Source organism: Diplotaxodon limnothrissa, linkage group LG5 (genome assembly GCF_057381915.1).
Source record: "Diplotaxodon limnothrissa isolate DT_005_m linkage group LG5, D_limnothrissa_male_GT1.1, whole genome shotgun sequence".
NCBI classification, from domain to species: Eukaryota; Metazoa; Chordata; class Actinopteri; order Cichliformes; family Cichlidae; genus Diplotaxodon; species Diplotaxodon limnothrissa.
In genome coordinates, this window is record NC_140600.1 from 12046483 (window position 1) to 12066078 (window position 19596).

A 19596-nucleotide genomic window follows, 5' to 3' on the forward strand; every position below is an offset into this window, starting at 1 on the left:
GCCACTGATTTTCAGTCCAGTTGAAAATCAGTTTCCTTAAAATTTTTAAGCACACACTGCACAGCATGTTGGCCACACAGAAAGGCCCCGTCCAGATGATGGAGTCAACCTTAGGACCTTCTTGCTGTGAGGCAACAGTGCTAACCACCGCGCCGCCCACAAATAATCCCATTATCAAGAAATAACCACAACACGAACAGTACTGCACAAAACCCTCATAAAGAAACCCATCACAAGGTATGCAGTCACAAAAATCTCAAGTGAGAAGACAGATTGGAGTGGTTGGCTTAAAAAAATAACATCTTTATTATTGTGTAGTTGGGATGTACATTTTTTTTAAAATCTTAACCCACAACACCAACTTCAAGCTAATATTGTGTTCTTTGTTTCTGTTTTGCATGTTTAATGCTCTGATGTGTTCTCCACAGAAATGAGTGAAAGCATGTGAGTGTATTTCACTGAAGGCCCGTCGTGTGTGGAATCATCATTTACATAAAACATCAGTTTCAGCTGACACTGTACAAGCAGATACAGTACACCACATAGCTAAGGAAAGCTATTACACCAGCCAGCCCTACAAAATGAAATGGCTACTTGTTTACCATTAAAAATGAACGACCCAGTCCTTTAATCTATTACTGAATCAGCACTTTAAAAATAGTAAGCTGTTGTCCGAGTAGGTTTGCAGCCTACAAAGTGCACATTATCACTGAATACAGCTTCACATCCGATAATGACTGCACGTTACAGTTGCATATCAAAAACATGGAGCGGGAAAAAAAAAATATCACAGGGTTAATACTTCAAGACACAAAACAGTAACTTTCAGTGTTAGTGCTACTGCTGCGCAAAATCAACACAATGAAACCACACGGAGTACAGTAACAGGCAGACAGGAATCTGCTGTGTGAGTCAAGCGTTTAACTCCCTGCTGTGCAAGACAATACTTTGATTCATAAATAATTTGGAACAGCGATGCCGAGGGCCCGCTGAACACTGAGGCCCGGACACTCGCAAGTTCCTCAAAAAAATATGCTTAAACAAGGGGTAACAGAGAAATGTGTGCGTGTGTATGGCGCTGGTGGAGGAGGAAGAAGGAGACACATTAACCTGCTGGTCACCAGTGTGAGGAGGTTGTGCACATTTGGAAAGGTGGAAAAAAAAGGAAGAAAAAGGAGGAAGGGGAAAGGTCCAGCTTTCAGCATCACCGGGTTCCAGCCAGCAGAGGTATCAGAGATGAGGAGGGACGGTCTGCAAGGCGTCTTCAGCCGTACGTTGGACGTTCACGTTCTGGAAGAAGGAATGCAGCAGCGTCAGTGTCCTGAGTGAATATACATCAACACAAGCCCACTTTTATCACAAGTCACCAAAACAAGGACTCTTCTTTTACTGGGGTGAAAAAAAACAAGAAAGCCTTTTTTTCTCTCTGTCAGTGGATGTTAATGCTTTTGTCTGCTGCTGCTGCAACTTCTTCCATCAGTTTTCCATCTACGACTTTTTGCATTTCTTTTGCCCAAGGCACCATCTGGAGAGCCCCATCACCATGACAGTCACTGGCGTGAGCAGACTGCCAAGTAATTGGTGTCTGGAAGTTGGTAACTACATGTTTCTCTAAACCTCACAGCAGCACCTGAGACTAACCTAAAATGCTTGTTACTACTTTTTCTTTACTTTAAATGTGATTTTTTAAAATTTCCTCTTATTTTGTTTAATTTTAATCAGAGAGCCTTGTTAAGTCAGTGCAGACAGAAATCTGTGACTGGCACAGTGAGCGTTTTGTTTAGCTGTTTGCTATTCACCCCAGTGGAGTCTTTGCATATGAATGACCAGGAGAAATCTCAGTCTCCTGGTTTGCACTGCACTGAACGTTTCATGTGTACACAGAAGAAGATACGAAGGAAATTCCAGCGTTTGTTTGATCTCCCTCTGATATCAGTAAGAAACACCCAAGTCATTTTAAGTCTTTAACAATTCATTAATATCAAACAGTGAAGCAGATTCATGCCATGCTTTCTAAAATGAAGCACAAAAAGAGTGTGATAAAGATACATGATATGGAAGTGTAGTTTATTTAAAAACAGTCAACAGAAATAGCTTCCTCTTAGTTCTGATCAGTAACGTGAAAAACACTGTGAGAGTCTTCACATTGTTTCACAAGAAAAGTGTAATTTCATATTTCCAGCATTTTCATTAGACAGTGTTAGGACATCTTAACAAATTAAACAGGAGCTTATGTGCAAGAGTTTATGTGCAAATATAGAGAAACTGCACCACTTGGCTACGTCACAAAGCGCTAACCTTAAGAGTTTCCTGACTGCTATCTACAAACATATAAAGTGATGGCACACCGTTAAAAGTTAATGTGGTTAAAAATCAGTTCAACAGACAGAATCAAATAAACAACGTATTCACTGACTGCACTTCAGAAGGTGCTGGAGTGTCACTGTTTCACAGTCGGGAGTACAGCATCAGCTCAAAAACACCTTCATTTGATTGTTTTGCTTTTTTATTCATTCTCCAAAAATAGGAGAATGAGCTTGTCACAAGGTCCGTGACAGGATTAATAAATGAAAAATTACAAACTGGATTCCAGTCGATTACCACCATCATCACATCTTATTATTACAAGAGAAGGAAGAACAGAAGACATGAAGAGTGGAAAGAGACTCAGTCAGGGATTTTTTTTCCCTGAAGGTACACTGTGCATCTGAAGGGTTCTGTGTGGGTAATGAAGGACTAAAGGAGGGGGGAGGGTTGGGGGTGTTGGGAGGGGAGGGTACTGCCTCACTGGTGAGATGGCACTGTTAGCAAAGCTTCCTCTGACATCCGCGACACGTCTACGTTCTGTTTGATAAAAAAAAAAACAGACAAAAAGGAGGAGGGATCAAAACACAAGGGAGACATGAAATCCACTGGGCACACACCATGTCAACGACTTGGAATAATGCATCACGTTTAAGGTTTCAAGGATTTATCTGTTTTTCCACTTGTGTGACAGCATCAAGAAGAAATGAAAACCACTGTATGCACATATTTATGGTTTTGCCAATCTAGTTCAAAAGTTAAAAAATAAAATAATGTAAGTGCTCAACCATAAAACACACGCAGAGCATAAAACATTCACTGTTGTAGTATTTGTTATGCAGAATTCATCGCTGTTCAGTATCAACTCCTGTTAGAAAAAATAATAATAATAAAACAGTTAAAATGGTCCACTTGGAGGACTATTTATCTAAAGGAAATGAGGGAGAATGTGAAGAGCAGTTAGTCAGTGTTTCATTAATCTGTAACCAGAGGTGGGCAGTAACGCATAATCTGATTACTTTTTTCAAGTAACGAGTAAAGGGATTACTATTGCAAAAACGGTAATTAGATTACCGTTACTTTCCCGCAAGCACGCTGCGTTACTAAAACCGTGATTTTTTTGCGAGAATGTCTCATGACAATGACGTAAGCGAGTATGACGTTCGTGGCAACAGCTGTGTGCAGATCAACAATGGATCATATATCGAGTGCGGGAGAGAGTATGAGCGTGCAGTGTTTAAAGCGTGGAAGTACTGACCATTTACCATTTACTTTGAGTTTGATTCCATAAAAAGTGACAAAAACATTAGTGTCCGTGGTACGTGGGAAGAAAACTTCTTTTTACAGCAAAAAAAAAAAAAAAAAAAAAACCCTAAACAAGCACCGAGTACGATGTAATGGGAAATTCACAGAGAAACTCGCGGATTCTTCAACTGACCGCTGCGGCACACCTGCACCAGGGTAAACCTCCGCCTATGCCACTCCTGCTATACAGGTGAAAATAGAGCAACAGGACTGCTAGTCTTTGATTTTATTTGTTTTCTGCTGTGTTTTACTTGCATCTATTTGAAAGAGTGAGTGTAAACACAAAAAATATTTTATTTTATGTGCTGGAATGTGTAGAAAATAGGTTTAAATGTTAAACTAATTTCTTCAAGTCAGAGAATGGTGCAGATAATTTAATTTTTGCTTGATGCATAAAGTTAAAAGATTAAAACTAATAAAACAAGTTTTATAAAGAGACTTTTCCATTTGATTACATTTTGTATGATGGATTATGCAGAAAAAGTAGAATTGGGCTGAAAGATATATCGCTTTATCAGCTATTCAGGTTGTAAATCGTGTTTTTAAAAAGTAACTAAGTAATTAATTACCGTTGAGAATAAGTAATCAGTAAAGTAACGGGATTACTTTTTTGGGGAAGTAATGAGTAATTAGTTACTGATTACTTTTTTCATAACTTGACCAACACTGTCTGTAACCAACACAGGATCTGCCAAACGAGCCAGCTCTGCATCGATTACGAAAGCATGGAAATCAGAAAGGAGCACCACAGTGAGCGACCTTACCTGTGAGAAAGCAGGCTCTGCTGTATGTGTCTGTTTAATGTGTGCGTGTGTGTGTCATGCTACCCACCGCTGGCCTCTCTCTGTGCGTGTTCACTGCATCCACGTTTAGGCTGATGGACTCCACTTTACAGCCTAAGCGTGCAGAAAGAAGGTTTGTTTGATTAGTTTATGTGGCAGCAGATGTATATTCAGTTTGTACATTGCACATTGGCACGACAGCGGACCTACCGTAGGCCACCGGTGTCAGCTTCAGCACCGTGTGTAGTGGGCACTTCAGATATGGAAGCTCCTCTGTATGGAAAGATGAGTTCATTAGAGCACCACCGTATAAGTACACACAGTGCTTTTCACATATTTACATTCTTTTCATAGTGGGAGCAGGTACTCGTGCATGTGCATGCTAAAGGAGTCACATGCGCACTTTTTAAAATGAATTAATAAAAGATATGATTCATCAGGTAGTAAACAAGTATTTTGTGATGAATAAAGAATGGGTCCAAATAGGGATGGGTACCGGTGTCCGGTGCCATGATGGCACCGGTTCTGACATAAACGGTAGTAACCAGACCGAAAAGCAGCGCACATTTCGGTGCTTTTTTTTCCTGAGCTGTGATACACTTTAGATTCTAGCCAATCATTTTACGTTTCCGAGGATAGTAGGCGGGTCCAGGTACGTACGTTCTGTTAGAGCAGAGCTACAGATTAAAAATGTCCAAGGCGAAGCGGTCAAAAGTCTGGCTGTACTTCATAGCAAAATATGCAAACTCAGCAGCCTGCAACAAGTGCTTTAAGCTGATACTGTGATACTGTCAAAGGAGGTAACACCTCAAATCCGATGAAACACCTGGCGACGCATAGCGTTTTTTTAAAAAGCCCAGAAATGCGCCGTATTTGATAGCTTGCTGCGAGACCTCACACCGAGCGCATCTACTGCGGGTGGGTTGCCTGTTATGCAACATCCCCCAAAAACACGAAGAGGAGAGTCCTGGCCCCTAGCCCTGCCAGTGTAGCAGAAATGATGACGGATGATGGTGGCAGCAGCCGTTCTTCTCTGCGTGAGTAGCTAATTTACGTTTCAATTCAATTCAATTCAATTTTATTTATATAGCGCCAAATCACAACAAAAGTCGCCTCAAGGCGCTTCATAGATACAGAGAAAAACCCAACAATCATATGACCCCCTATGAGCAAGCACTTTGGCGACAGTGGGAAGGAAAAACTCCCTTTTAACAGGAAGAAACCTCCGGCAGAACCAGGCTCAGGGAGGGGCGGCCATCTGCTGCGACCGGTTGGGGTGAGAGAAGGAAGACAGGATAAAAGACATGCTGTGGAAGAGAGACAGAGGTTAATAACAGATATGATTCAATGCAGAGAGGTCTATTAATACATAGTGAGTGAGAAAGGTGACTGGAAAGGAAAAACTCAATGCATCATGGGAATCCCCCGGCAGCCTAAGTCTATTGCAGCATAACTAAGGGAGGATTCAGGATCACCTGGTCCAGCCCTAACTATATGCTTTAGCAAAAAGGAAAGTTTTAAGCCTAATCTTGAAAGTAGAGATAGTGTCTGTCTCCCGAATCCAAACTGGAAGCTGGTTCCACAGAAGAGGGGCCTGAAAACTGAAGGCTCTCCCTCCCATTCTACTTTTAAATACTCTAGGAACAACAAGTAGGCCTGCAGAGCGAGAGCGAAGTGCTCTAATAGGGTGATATGGTGCTACAAGGCCATTAAGATAAGATGGGGCCTGATTATTTAAGACCTTGTATGTGAGGAGCAGGATTTTGAATTCAATTCTGGATTTAACAGGAAGCCAATGAAGGGAAGCCAAAACAGGAGAAATATGCTCTCTCTTTCTAGTCCCTGTCAGGACTCTTGCTGCAGCATTTTGGATTAGTTGAAGGCTTTTCAGCGAGTTTTTTGGACATCCTGATAATAATGAATTACAGTAGTCCAGCCTGGAAGTAATAAATGCATGAACTAGTTTTTCAGCGTCACTCTGAGACAGGATATTTCTAATTTTAGAGATGTTGCGCAAATGGAAGAACGCAGTCTTACATATTTGTTTAATATGTGCGTTGAAGGACATGTCCTGGTCAAAAATGACTCCAAGGTTCCTCACCGCGTTACTGGAGGCCAAGGTAATGCCATCCAGAGTAAGAATCTGGTTAGATACCATATTTCTAAGATTTTCAGGGCCGAGTACAATAACCTCAGTTTTATCTGAATTAAGAAGCAGAAAGTTAGCAGCCATCCAGGTCTTTATGTCTTTAAGACATTCCTGCAGTCTAACTAATTGGTGTGTGCTATCTGGCTTCATGGACAGATAGAGCTGGGTGTCATCTGCATAACAGTGAAAATGTATGCTATGTCTTCTAATGATGCTGCCTAAGGGAAGCATGTATAATGTAAACAGAATTGGTCCTAGCACTGAACCCTGTGGAACTCCATAATTAACCTCAGTGTGTGAAGAGGACTCTCCATTTACATGCACAAATTGGAGTCTATTAGATAGATATGATACAAACCACTGCAGTGCAGTACCTGTAATACCTACAGCATGTTCTAATCGCTCTAATAGGATATTATGGTCAACAGTATCGAACGCTGCACTGAGGTCTAGCAGGACAAGCACAGAGATGAGTCCACTGTCAGAGGCCATAAGAAGATCATTTGTAACCTTCACTAAAGCTGTTTCTGTGCTGTGATGAGCTCTGAAACCTGACTGAAACTCTTCAAATAAACCATTCCTCTGCAGATGATCTGTTAGCTGTTTGACAACTACTCTTTCAAGGATTTTTGATATGAAAGGAAGGTTGGAGATTGGCCTATAATTAGCTAAGACTGCTGGGTCTAGAGATGGCTTTTTGAGTAAAGGTTTAACTACAGCCAGCTTGAAGGCCTGTGGTACATAGCCGATTATTAGAGATAGGTTGATCATATTTAAGATCGAAGAATTAATTAATGGCAGGACTTCTTTGAGCAGTTTTGTAGGAATGGGGTCTAAAAGACACGTTGAGTAGGCTAACCACGTTATTACATTAATGCATGTAAGGTGAACTAGCAAACAATCATCATAGCTACATGCGGCTGTCCTCTTGTTTGATGGCAGATACTCCCTTCACCCTGGCTAAAAAGGCTAAAATGACCAAAGAAAAAGTGGAAAACAGATAAACATGAGAGGTTTAGGACAAAGTTTGTGTTTTTTCCGTTGTTTAAGCACTGCTTCCAGCCAAGAGTTCTCTCTGCTTTCTTTGGGGCCATCGTGGTTCAAAGAGTTGGCAGTTCGTCCTGTAACCGGAAGGTTGCCGGTTCGAGCCCCGGCTCGGACAGCCTCGGTCGTTGTGTCCTTGGGCAAGACACTTCACCTACCACCTACTGGTGATTGCCAGAGGGGCCGATGGCGCGATATGGCAGCCTCGCTTCTGTCAGTCTGCCCCAGGACAGCTGTGGCTACAACTGTAGCTGCCTCCACCAGTGTGTGAATGTGAGAATGAATGAATAGTGGAATTGTAAAGCGCTTTGAGGGCCCCGAAAAGTGCTATATAAATGCAATCCATTATTATTATTATTATTTTCTAGCAGATGGACTCCAACTCCATGTTCTTGGACCTGCAGTTTAGTTTGTGCCGCCTCACAACAAAGACTGCTGTCACAGGCTGCACTCATGAGAGGTTGCTAATGATATCGTGAACTATCTGGCTAACAGCAAGGTAACTTTCAAAATAACAGCGTCTGCTAGTAAACTCATCATGGATCGTTATTTTGGAGGGGTGAAAAAAACCCATTAATCGCTAAATACAATATGGCAGTTTTTAATACCCCTCAAGTACAGTGTGAGTGTGAGACAGTGACACAGTGAAGAATTCTGAAGTGGAGGAATTATTGAAATAAAGGAAAAACAGAAATGAGGTCAGTCAGCCACGTACGTCTCCAACTGCTCACTTGAAAAATGAGCTTTATGCAAAACACGTCAGCGCACAAACCTCTCATCCAGCATCTTAGTTAAAAAGACTCTAACCCAACCAAGAAGGTCTGTGAGGTGCACAAAAGTTAGTCTGGCATGTGAAGCTGCGGAAGCAGCCGGGGACCGGACATGCACAATAATTCATCTATCACTCTGCCTTCAATAGATGTGAAAATGAAACTGAGCAGATAGCTCCAGGATCTACGTGATCTACAATAAAAATGTTGTGTGTGTTTTACACTAAAATGTGTTTCCTAAAATTATTTTTCTCTTACACCTCTCAGGTTTCTTGACATTTCAGTTTGAAAACTGACCTGCTGTTTTGTCCAGAAAGTATGCCAACAGGCAGCGCAGGACAGCTTGATGACAGATGACCAGCACGTTCTCCTGCCGCTCCAGCTCCATGATGACGGGCTCCAACCGCTGCACCAGGTCCTCATAGGACTGAGTGGCACAAAACAACGGAAAAGGCAATCGTGCGAATCCCCAAAACAATATAAAAAACTGAATGTGTAAAATAAGACTTCCACTTGACATTGACACATCCTGCAGAGTAATTAATTCACAGGTGAACAGGATGACATCTGAGCAAATGGAAAATCCATACAGGCTGTGTAGACTAACATAGGCTTTAACGACATTTCCGAAAGCATGATGTCACCGCCCGACTGGGCAACCAGCTAATGCCCATATCCATCTTCCTGTTACAGATTAATGGAGAGGTAATGGAATGAACTAAAGGTGAGAAAGGACCAGCAGGCACCTCAAACCACCTGATCAAATATATCTGGCACACACACACACACACACACACACACTGATGCTGAAGCCTTTGTTTACTGTGATCTAGTGTTAAGCCGATACTGTCTGAGAAGCTGAAGCTCATTAGCACAGAGTAGGCTGCCAGAAGCCATTAAGATAAAATTAGATCATGTTTGTGGTTATCAGAAAGAAAAAGAGCACTTCATTATGCCCACAAAGGAAAATCCTGTCTGCATTAGCAATGTTCCACATGTTAAAAAATAACCACTGACCTCTCCTTTTGGATAGCGATAGCGATATTTGTCCTGGTCTCTTAGTGCAAACTCCAGAGGGTAGTTTCTTTGGATCTCCTCATACATCAACTCCTCACACACACCCTAAAATGCACATACGGGTTCAACTTCAACACAGAAGCACAAAGAGGTAGTCAACAGTGATGTGCAGAAGCCAAGAGAGCACCACCTACAGCATCAATCTCATTCAGGACCTTCCACTGTTCATAGGGCACATTGAGGGCTTCGGCTGTCTGGATGGTTCTCTTCATCTGACTAGTCCATACCTTGAGGTCGCTAATGTTTTGCTCCTGGATGAAGTGGCTCAGCTTCTTAGCAAACTGGAGAAAGAAAAACAAAACCTTTATTTATTTTCACAATAGCTCATGCAGTCAGGAGGAAGACAGGTAAGGGTTTAGAAGACATTTTTTCTTTGATTGTAAAGTTTCGTTGTACCTCCTTCCCTCTAATCGTCAGACCCGAGTCTCCTCCGATACGACCCTTGACGTTTAGCTCGCTCTCCCCGTGGCGGCACAGGTAGATGGAGCGGGGTGTGATGTGGATGTTCATGAGGTAGTAGACAATCCGGCTCTGGATGTGGTCTAACACTCTATTGACCAAGTACCGCTGACCAACGTCCATGATTTTAATGTAGGACAGATCTCTGAGGGGAGAACACAGATAAAATACAATAAGAAAATGTGTTTTTTAAGCCGGTTACTCCCATAGTTTTGCAATGGGGACACACACACCATCACCAGGTTCCACCTCACCTGTCCAGTATCTCATCCAGTGTCTCGTACGAGTTTTCATAGCACTTAATCCGCTTCATGAAATCTTCCACTGCTTCTTCTGTGTTGCAGTTGGTGTAGTCCGGGCTATCCAGTTTCACTTGCTAAAGTAGAGCAACAGCAGAGGAGTGAGCCCTGCATCTTCTAACGAGTCAAAACAGTGCCAACAAACACAGACACTCACCACTATGTTCTCCTGTATGACATCTGGGTCTTCACACACAGACTCCACAAAGAACACCTGAAGGAAGACAGAAGACAGAATCAGTGTGACCGCCAGCAAAACCCGAACCCTCACTTTGAGCCCGCCAGGTTACCTTAAAGCCATTCTGCTCCGCAAACTCCAGGATGGTCTCCCTTCTTTCTCGGGTAGTGTTTGTTGCATCGAACACCTGTAGTAACACACACATTATATGAGCTTTTTTAGCACTGCACCCCGTATCTGAGCTGAAGAAAATATCTCAGCCTGTGTGATAATTAACACATGACCCACCGCAACCTGGCCTCCGTCTTCTGTGAGGTACTCCCGCACATCGTTCAATGCCGCTGAAGCACACTTTCTGTGAAAATCACAGACAATCGGCCATAAAATGTTACATAATTAGTGATTAAATAACTTGTTAAGGTAGCATGATGCCAAAAGCACCCTTACCTTCTGATCTTTAACCCCTCCTCGTTGTCCGGACGGAAGAACTCAAAGGACTTGTAGATCTTTACAAACTCTCTTCTGTACTGTCCAACATTAAACTCTAAAGAGAAAAAAAATGGAGGCAAAAGCTATTTATTATAATTGCACTCAAAACACTCTCACTGGTGCTTCTGCTCTTGTGCATAATTTTACTAAAATCTGACACACTCTGTTCAACTCTATGGCACATGTACCTCTGGTGGGCACTCCGATCCAGTTGAGATAGCGGGTCAGCTTCTTGGAGATGTAGGTCTTCCCTCTGGCAGGTAGGCCCACGGTAACAATGAGTGTGGGACAGTTGGTCATACATACTGAAATGAAAGAGATCAAGGAAGCTTCAGTCCGCAGCTGATCCCTTACAATACGAAAGTCAAATTTAAAAACACACAGTTACTCAATCAAGACTGTCAACAACCAGGTTTGGGGATAGATTAGGAGACTGGCTCCAAAATGCTATCTTTCATATTACACAATTTATAAAGATATAATTTGAACGTTAGATTGGCATTATCAGAATGTGTGCGCCTGCGTGGTGCTGATATCGTTCATCTTGATAAAGTCTCACCACCCTGACAACGTGGAGTGATAGACAGAAGTATAACAGAGGTCACAGTTGCTGCAAGATGTGTCGGGGGTCTTGTGAAACAGCACTTTTACTGCAACAGACATCTGGAGAAAGCCAGCACACTGAGCCCCTGCGTACACAGGTGACTGGGCCAGAGAGCAGCCAACCACTGGCCACATGCTCATTATTTTAAACTCCGCTCATTCCAATAATCCTCTCCGAGTCAGGCCACAGTGAGGAGACCCTGACCGTGCTGCGGCGCGCTGGTAAAACTCAGCAGCACAGCCACACGGCGAATGAGCCGCATGACTGCGGGGATACAATTCATGTTTACAACCGGCGGTCGACACAGAGGGTCATCCCTCGGACCAGTCCTTTCTCCTCGATACGAGCAGCCTTCATGTGCGGCGAGCATCATGTGAGTCCTTACATAAGCGTGCGAACCAGATGGCTGCTGCAGCAGAGAGACGTCTGACCTCTGTGAACTGTACTCCCCGCGGTAACGGCAGCTACTGCCACACAGATATTAATGCATACTGACCCAGCGCTCATTATTCACGGCGGACTGGAAGCCTCTACACACGCGCTCACGCGCACGCGGAAGAGAAATAAGGGTTCCGGAGAAACTGTGAAGCACAACCATTGATACTCATATGACCACAAACGTTATATATTCAAGCTAACTGTTGTCGCCACGTCATACGCACCCTTCCTTTGACAAATGTGTTTTTCAGGAAGGCCGTTTTTATACGGCATCCAAATCTTCTTCAGGGGGTTTTGCGTGAGCTCCCGCGGATTTGTCGCTGCTTTGTCCTCCATTCCGTCTTGCGGTGAGGTGGAGGTTGCCGCGGCGGCAGCAGGAACACGGGGCTTCTTCCCGTGATGCTGCTCTGAAGTCGACCGGTGCTTCATCCGCGTTGGTGTGGCGGGATGGAGACGGCACGAGCGTTCTTTTCTCTCTTTCTCTGTGCCACTTGTCACGTGACCCGATCTGCCGATACCAACAACCGGCAGTTGGACGTAATGATCACAGCACAGGCGCAAAACAATTTTGTGATTAAACGTAAGTTTTATATGTTTTGCGCAACCACAAAACACAATCGTTGCATAATTACACCGATTACCCCATAACAAATAATTACGGGGCCAGTATTGCTGATATCAATATTGTTAACCTATAAAAGCAGCGTATTTAACAGGGAGCAGGGTGTCATGATTTATGACATGCATCACGATCAGTTTGCAAATTATGAACACGCTTTGATGACAATTAAATCACTGTGACGTTTACTCTCCACAATGACACACCTTTCAGCTTCTCGTGTATTTTGAAACTCCAAAACGCTTTGAGTCAACTTCTGTTGTTTCACTGTGCTATAGGCGAGAAATAAAATGGATGTGACAGTGAACACAAAAAGGTTCAGGGACTTTTATAGTGCAGTATTTGAGGTCTATTTTTTCATTTCCACAAAATAAATAAATAAATAGATAAATAAATCAGTGCGCTACATACTGAACCTAGAGGATAGAAACTAGTGTAAATCCTACTGCCCTAGTTTCAATCCAGCACCAATAGCAGCATTGACATTTGCATTGTCCCACCTCTAAATAACAGTTTTAAGCTCAAAAATATTTCTGGCTGGTCTTGATTCTAATGGTCCTCTTATAATGGTCCTCAGCAGCATCTCATTGGCTTAAAGTGCTCACAGTGACATTGGGTCACTGTTGTACCAACCAACCTCTCCTAAGCTTTACATAACGAAGGGCTGCTTTGACATTCTGCCATAAATCATTTTGATACAGTTTTGAATTCATTGTTTTTTCAGTAATTGCAAGGCACAGAGGCACAGAGACAGCAAAGGAGTTTCAAAACACGATTTCCACCACTGTGCTTCACAGTTGGTACTGAAGTTTGGCATCTGCCTTGCTCCACAACTTCAGCTTTCTTGTCATCATTTTTGTTGTCCACAGCATGTCCCAAAAGCAGTGCGTAACATCAGCGGAGGGAAAACTTAGACTTTGTTTCCATTGGTTTCTTTCATAGCATGCTTTCTCCAATACTCATTAATTAATACATTTATTAATAAGTGATAATTATACTTTCAGTAACAGGCCTTGTATGATGCTATGGTTAGTTTATTTTATTAAATTTCCTATATCGCCATCTGGATGAGACCAAAGCGCATGCTCGGCTCCTATTTATTGACTTTTCTTCAGATTTTAATACTATCCAGCCACATCTCTTAGCTTATAAACTTCTTAACCCGTTTAAACTGGATTTTAATCTTGTTGGTGGGATTTTAGACTTTTGGACCTGTTGTAGATGAGTCTGCTTCTTGGTGTGATCAGTCATTCTTAAAGATCAGCAGCTTGAAAAGTAAGGACATGGTAATTGACTTCAGGAAGCCATCCCCCCATCCTGCACCAACAGTAGTACATGGTGCAGCAACTGAACTGGTGGATAGTTTTAAGTAATTAGGGGTTGTTCTTGATAAGGTTCTGTCCTTTGAGTCACATTTTGATGCTACAGTGAAAAAGGTCCAATAACGACCGTACTTTTTAAGGAGATTCTGAAATGATGACCCTTTTTTATAAAAGTTTTATTGGATGTATTTTAATGTTTTGTATCATTGCTTGGCATGGTAATTTGTCTTTGACCAATAAGACCAGATTTAGTAACCTTAGTAACCAAGAGACATAGAGTGCCTTTTATACCTGCTGCTATTGTGATGATTAATAACACTAAACCATAAGCATTGTTGCCATCACTACTGGACATTGGACTTTGTTGATGATAACATTTGGGCTGTTCTCTCTGGGCTGTTTTGAGTGTGTGTGTGTGTGTGTCTGTGTGTTGTTTCATGTGTGGACATACTGCAAATCAATTTCCCACTGGGGACAATAAGGTTACCATTGAACACTGTATACTACCTTTTCTCTAAACTATATACTTTGTTGCCTATTTCAGGAGTACATGCGATGCCCCCAGTGTAAACTTTGCAGGACACTCACTCCTCAAGAGTGGATCACCAGCTATCGATCCTACGTGCTGCACAATAATATTCAATACTTAGTATTTACTGTTATATTCACATAGATCATCGCGATGATGTTGTTTATTATGTTGCTCTCTTTTTTTTGCTTGTTTTCTCTTTTTTCTTTCTCAACAGGTGATCCAGGTGATTGATATATGTATTTTTTTTGTCTTTTTGTTTTGTTGGGGTTTTTTTTGCCCTTTATCACCGTTCCTCTTCCCCGCTGTTTTTCTTTCCCTACCTCTCTTTCTTTCTCCCTTTTCTTTCCCTCAGTCATGTCTGTCCCGTGTGTAGCAAGTGAAAATAAAATAAAATAAACAATAAAAGCAAAGGTGAATCAAATAGACCAATACGGCAAGGCCGGGATGGTCCATTTGGTAAAGTAAATCTACTGGGCATCTTTCTTTGCCTTTAGACAATAATTCTGATGCAAAAGAACCAAACGGGACAGACGGAAGAAAAAAAAATGAGTGGATCACCAGTCTTGAATTTTCTCTAGTTGTATAGTTTGCCTTATTGTGGACTAATCAATGCCCAGGTCTTTAGAAAAGCTTAATAACAATTTGACAAAGATCCTGTAAAAGCTATCACAACAGAAGCATGCTTTACACAACTAGTATTTCTTGAGAAGAGCAGACCTTGTCAGCACAAATTTTGTTTGCTTGTATTTAAATGGAGAGCAGCCTAACTCACATTTCCAGGTTTACATCCTTAACTGGAATGCTTGAAGGTAGCTTTTGGAAAAGTCATACCCCAGAGGTCCGGGTTACATGGTGAGTGCGTTCATAAAGGTCAAGTGATCACGTGTTGTTTATTTACTCTAGTTGGGTTTATAAATGAGATTTAGATGAAGGTCAGAACCCATTTTATAAGCAATTAATGCTGAAAAGACTAATTACAAATGCTTACTTTTAGCTGAAAGGTCATAAACCAATGTATAATGCTTAAAACAAACATAAGAAAAAACGTATGTATGATGATTAGGAGACTCAACAATATGTGTTATCACATAAAACCATATCATGTTTGTATTTCAAATGCACTCAGCGGAGTACTGATAAACAACACATTTCCTAGACATCAGGTATGTAAAAGTCATGCTGTCTTCCTTTCTTTCTTCTTCTTCTTCTTTTAAGGTTTTGAACTTCTACATAAACTCACTAATGAAAACCTAAAAGTTCTACTTTAAATGGACCTCAATAGCCCTTTGTAGCCAAATAGGTGCTTTCACTTTTATCCATTCCTCTCATCACTGTCCAACCTGGCAACCACATTTTCAGCATAGTTCTTTCCACCTTTAACCTTTGACCTGATTCACAGAAGTCTAGTCAGCAGGAAAAACACTTTGTGTGTGTCTTTAGGAAAGACGTTTTCGTTTTAATTGAGTACAGGGGTTTGGTGTTTCCAGATTCAAATGTATGTGTCTGTAAAATGTAATAAAATAACAGTAAATAGTCCTGAAGCAGCAACTAGCCTGGTCATGGCCAAGAGATAGCCATGACTAGTTGCTGCTCCTGACTCCTCCTGACTCTTGAAAGTGTGGAGCAACAAGATGACACTGTGTATTATGTGGGATTATACACCACAGCACTGCTTTGAGTTTCGACTCATTAGTCATAGTCAGAGTCCACTTATTCTACTTTCATACTCACAAACAGACCTGTCCAAAAAGACCAGAAAAAAGTGTGTAGATAGTTACAGGCAACATTAATAATGTCTATTTCTGTTTCAGGGTTCTGCTGTTATGTTCACTGTCCCAATCTGAGGCTTACTTAGAAACTTGACTCAACCATAGTTTTTGCACTACATCAAACGTAAAGTGAAAAATATCTGCTTTTCTTTCACATTTTATATGGCAAACAACTTTTTTCCCCACATGCTCACACACTTCACTCCACTCCCTGACAATGTCCATGAGATGGCAGTATTGCACTCCATCTGTCCTCATCTGTAAGTCTGCACTCTATGAGTATATTAAACTTTGCTACTGGAATCAAACTCACCAGCCTGAAAACACATCTCACTGGTGACTCATTTTTGCAAGTCCAATTTTGTCATATATGCACAATAATATGTTAGGTCATGTGCTCTTCATCTCAGGTGAACAGAGTAAAGCAGTTGGGGGAGTGCAAAACCCCTGCAGTGGACACAGAACTTAGCACACCACACAGGCACTAAACATAAAAACTAAACACAGAAAGCTTCACAAAGGCAGAACGTATGCAGACCTGATCAGACCTGTATAAAAAGTTTACATCACTGCACTGGTGTACCTAATATGTTTTTCAAAGCTCTTTACACTCTTATGTGTTATAATCAGAGGTGGGTAGTCACTAATTACATTTACTCTTTTAAATATACCTGAGTACTTTGGGAAAAAATTCTTTTAGGAGTAGCTTTACTGCACTGTGCTTTTTAATTTTACTTGAGTAATATTATTATGAAGCTTTGCTACTCTTACTTGAGAAACATTTCTCGCTACTCTACTCAGTGTAACTTCACTGCATGAATAATAAACACATTTTAATCAAAAATGCATGAGACACTGACACAAACCTACAGTTTATGTCAAGTCGTTGTTGTTTTTTGATTTTCAGTCTTTCAAATACCAACATTTGCACTAAACTTTATATTTGTGTCTGTTTGATTATCTCATTTTTAAACATTAAATCAGATGTTATGATCAGTTACACAGTACTAAAGTAGCATTTCTTTTAAACTAAATTCTTTTTTACTGTTACTCGAGTAATTTCTTGAACGGCTACTTTTACTTTTACTTGAGTAAAACTATGTTGAGGTAGTGCTGCTACTATTACTTGAGTACAATTTTTTTTGGCTACCCTACCCACCTCTCGTTATAGTTATACTATTTTGGAGCACAGAGTCGATCGTGATGGGGTAGCAACAGGGCCCTTGACCTAAATATGCTCTGATGGAGGTTTTCTAATTAAATAGGCCCTACACGCTCAAATTCCCTGTCTGCTAGTAGACTATAATATATGTCAGGTTCATCAGGTCCACGAAGAAATGGCACAGTAACTCGTGGTTTATTTTTATATTTTCATCTGTCAAATAAACATGCTGCAGTGCAAAAAGTTTTGACAGAAACCGCAAAACTGCGTAAAAGTCAGCTAGAGAACATCAGATGAAGGATATTTGCATAAAGTTGTACACGGCCTATGAGAAATCAGCCACTGACAATCCTCCACTGACACTCCTGCTTGGCAGGAGGTTCTCGCACATTTTTCAGTGTCGTCTTAAAAAGCTCCACTGGAGAACATGAACAGGAAACGGAGCTGAGCCGGGCTCCTCCTCCTCCTCCCAGCAGCTGTCAGGCTCTGATTGCAGCTAACCGCCTGTAGCCTGTAACATACTGGACAAGTCATTTCCTAACATAGTAGTGGACATTAACATTACACTTGGTAGTAAAGTCGGCATTGGCCGTACAGGGAGTGTGAGGGAGCCCGAAGCTTATTACGATCGAGGATGAAGCAGACACGAGCGACAGGCTGCGGTTACATCGCAGCGGCATCTGATCAGTCACAACAAACAGCCATAAAACGCAAACCATCAGCCTCTCCAGCAGCACCACAGGAATCAGTGTAGGACCATGACAGCAATCACAGCCCGATGATGGCACACACCAATAACCTGGAAGATGTGTCGCACGCACGCGCCCAAATCTTAACATTGTCGTTTTGTTATTTTTTTAAAATCTATTTTATTCTAGCAGCAGCTCTAAAACACCCGCCCGGCAGTAGCTGTGAAGCTGCTGCTGTTCCAAATAAGTCTGCCAACTATTTAAGAGAAAAACCCAGAGACTGTCGCCAGCTGCCGTTATGTAGGGTAAAGGTGAAAGCGCCAGCACACCAACAGGCATCGACTCTTGTTTACGTCTTTAAGGGCTGCCCCTCGCCGTCCTACGCTGTCTGTCTGTTAAAGGAGAACAATTCAAAGTGCTGAACGAACGGATCCGAGGAGCGTGGAAATCGACGCCTCTTACCCGCTCTGTCCTGGTTCTGCGAGAGCTTGGACCTGCTGGAGCAGCCTCTCATCATGAGCGTCCGTCTGATGGAGCGCAGTGCCTGGCGGTGTGTACGTGCGTCCAACAGCAGCCAGCGCCACTGATGCTCACTGTACACACCCCCGATGTGCGCGCGCGCGCGTACGTATGCGGGAACCTGGAGTCAGGAGGACGGCTTTCGACAAAAATGGGTATAATGAAAGAGCGGCCTACCTGCCTTATGACCCTCCTACACCCCACCCACGTTTAGACTGTCCGGAACGTCTTTACCAGCCCAACCCTTACAGGCAGAGCAAAAGAAGAAGGACTGGATTGGCAGCCAACTTTGACAGGGATGTGATATTTCATTCAAAAACAAACAACACAAAACAAAACAAAAATACCTGCACAGCATAAACTCAAACCTATATATATCATGAACCGGTTTGGGAAATATCCATAAACGCGCAGTACGTTGGTTTTGTTTGCAGGTCTTCAGTGGGATCATGGTTTAAAGCCAGTCTCGCGACCAGGCGATGACCTTTTTTTTTTTATTAAGTTCCACAGTCATATATATGAGGGGAAGCCGACTTTCCCAGGTCTGACTTGTGTTGGACTTGCACAGGCCCATGCACTCAGAAATCACTGTACTCTTGAGTCCGATTCTCTAAGCTACAGTTAACTATAATATTACCATGGGCTTGTTGTTACTATAACGTATGGTTATAACCAAACTGTATGGCTTAATTTCACTTACAGTAAAATTTATTTTCTAATTAAAAAAAAATACTATCAGTAAAACTGATTCTCAATCCAGCTCAGGGGGTACAGCGTCTGCACCTCTGGGACCACAACACTGCAGCTTATTGGGGCTTCACTTCATCTGCTTTCACGTGACACTTTTGGCTTATAAAATGCACAGTTCAAGAAAGAATCATTCAATTACACAGGCCTCCACAGTTCATACCATAACAATAAAAACTCAAAACTCATCCAGTGTATGCTGAATGTGCTCTAAAATTTCTTTATCCTACTTAGCCATATAGAATATTCTGCTCAAATAATACTAAAAAAAAACTGAACCATGTCACTTATTTACTGCTGAATGTGAAAGCCAAATCCTTTTTTAAAAAAAGTTTAAAA

At 41.9% G+C, this 19596-nt stretch overlaps 1 protein-coding gene across 5 annotated transcripts; it reads right to left on the reverse strand.

Annotated features, from left to right (window-relative positions):
- Window positions 1–281: 281 nt before the first annotated feature.
- pfkfb4a (6-phosphofructo-2-kinase/fructose-2,6-biphosphatase 4a) lies at window positions 282–18606 on the reverse strand. Of its 5 annotated transcripts, none has more exons than XM_085353057.1 (14): window positions 18454–18606; window positions 11045–11161; window positions 10815–10911; window positions 10656–10722; window positions 10480–10554; window positions 10347–10403; window positions 10145–10266; window positions 9828–10035; window positions 9566–9712; window positions 9372–9476; window positions 8652–8781; window positions 4602–4664; window positions 4441–4505; window positions 282–1290 (listed from the first exon to the last, which is right to left on the reverse strand). In XM_085353057.1, the coding sequence occupies exons 1-14, from the start codon at window positions 18506–18508 to the stop codon at window positions 1231–1233; spliced, it is 1368 nt and encodes a 455-aa protein (XP_085209183.1). In that variant the 5' UTR covers window positions 18509–18606; the 3' UTR covers window positions 282–1230. The 5 variants fall into 5 exon arrangements, with proteins under 5 accessions (XP_085209183.1, XP_085209181.1, XP_085209184.1 ...); XM_085353055.1 differs by lacking the exon at window positions 18454–18606 and adding an exon at window positions 12123–12754; XM_085353058.1 differs by lacking the exon at window positions 282–1290 and adding an exon at window positions 2059–2844.
- Window positions 18607–19596: the final 990 nt, after the last annotated feature.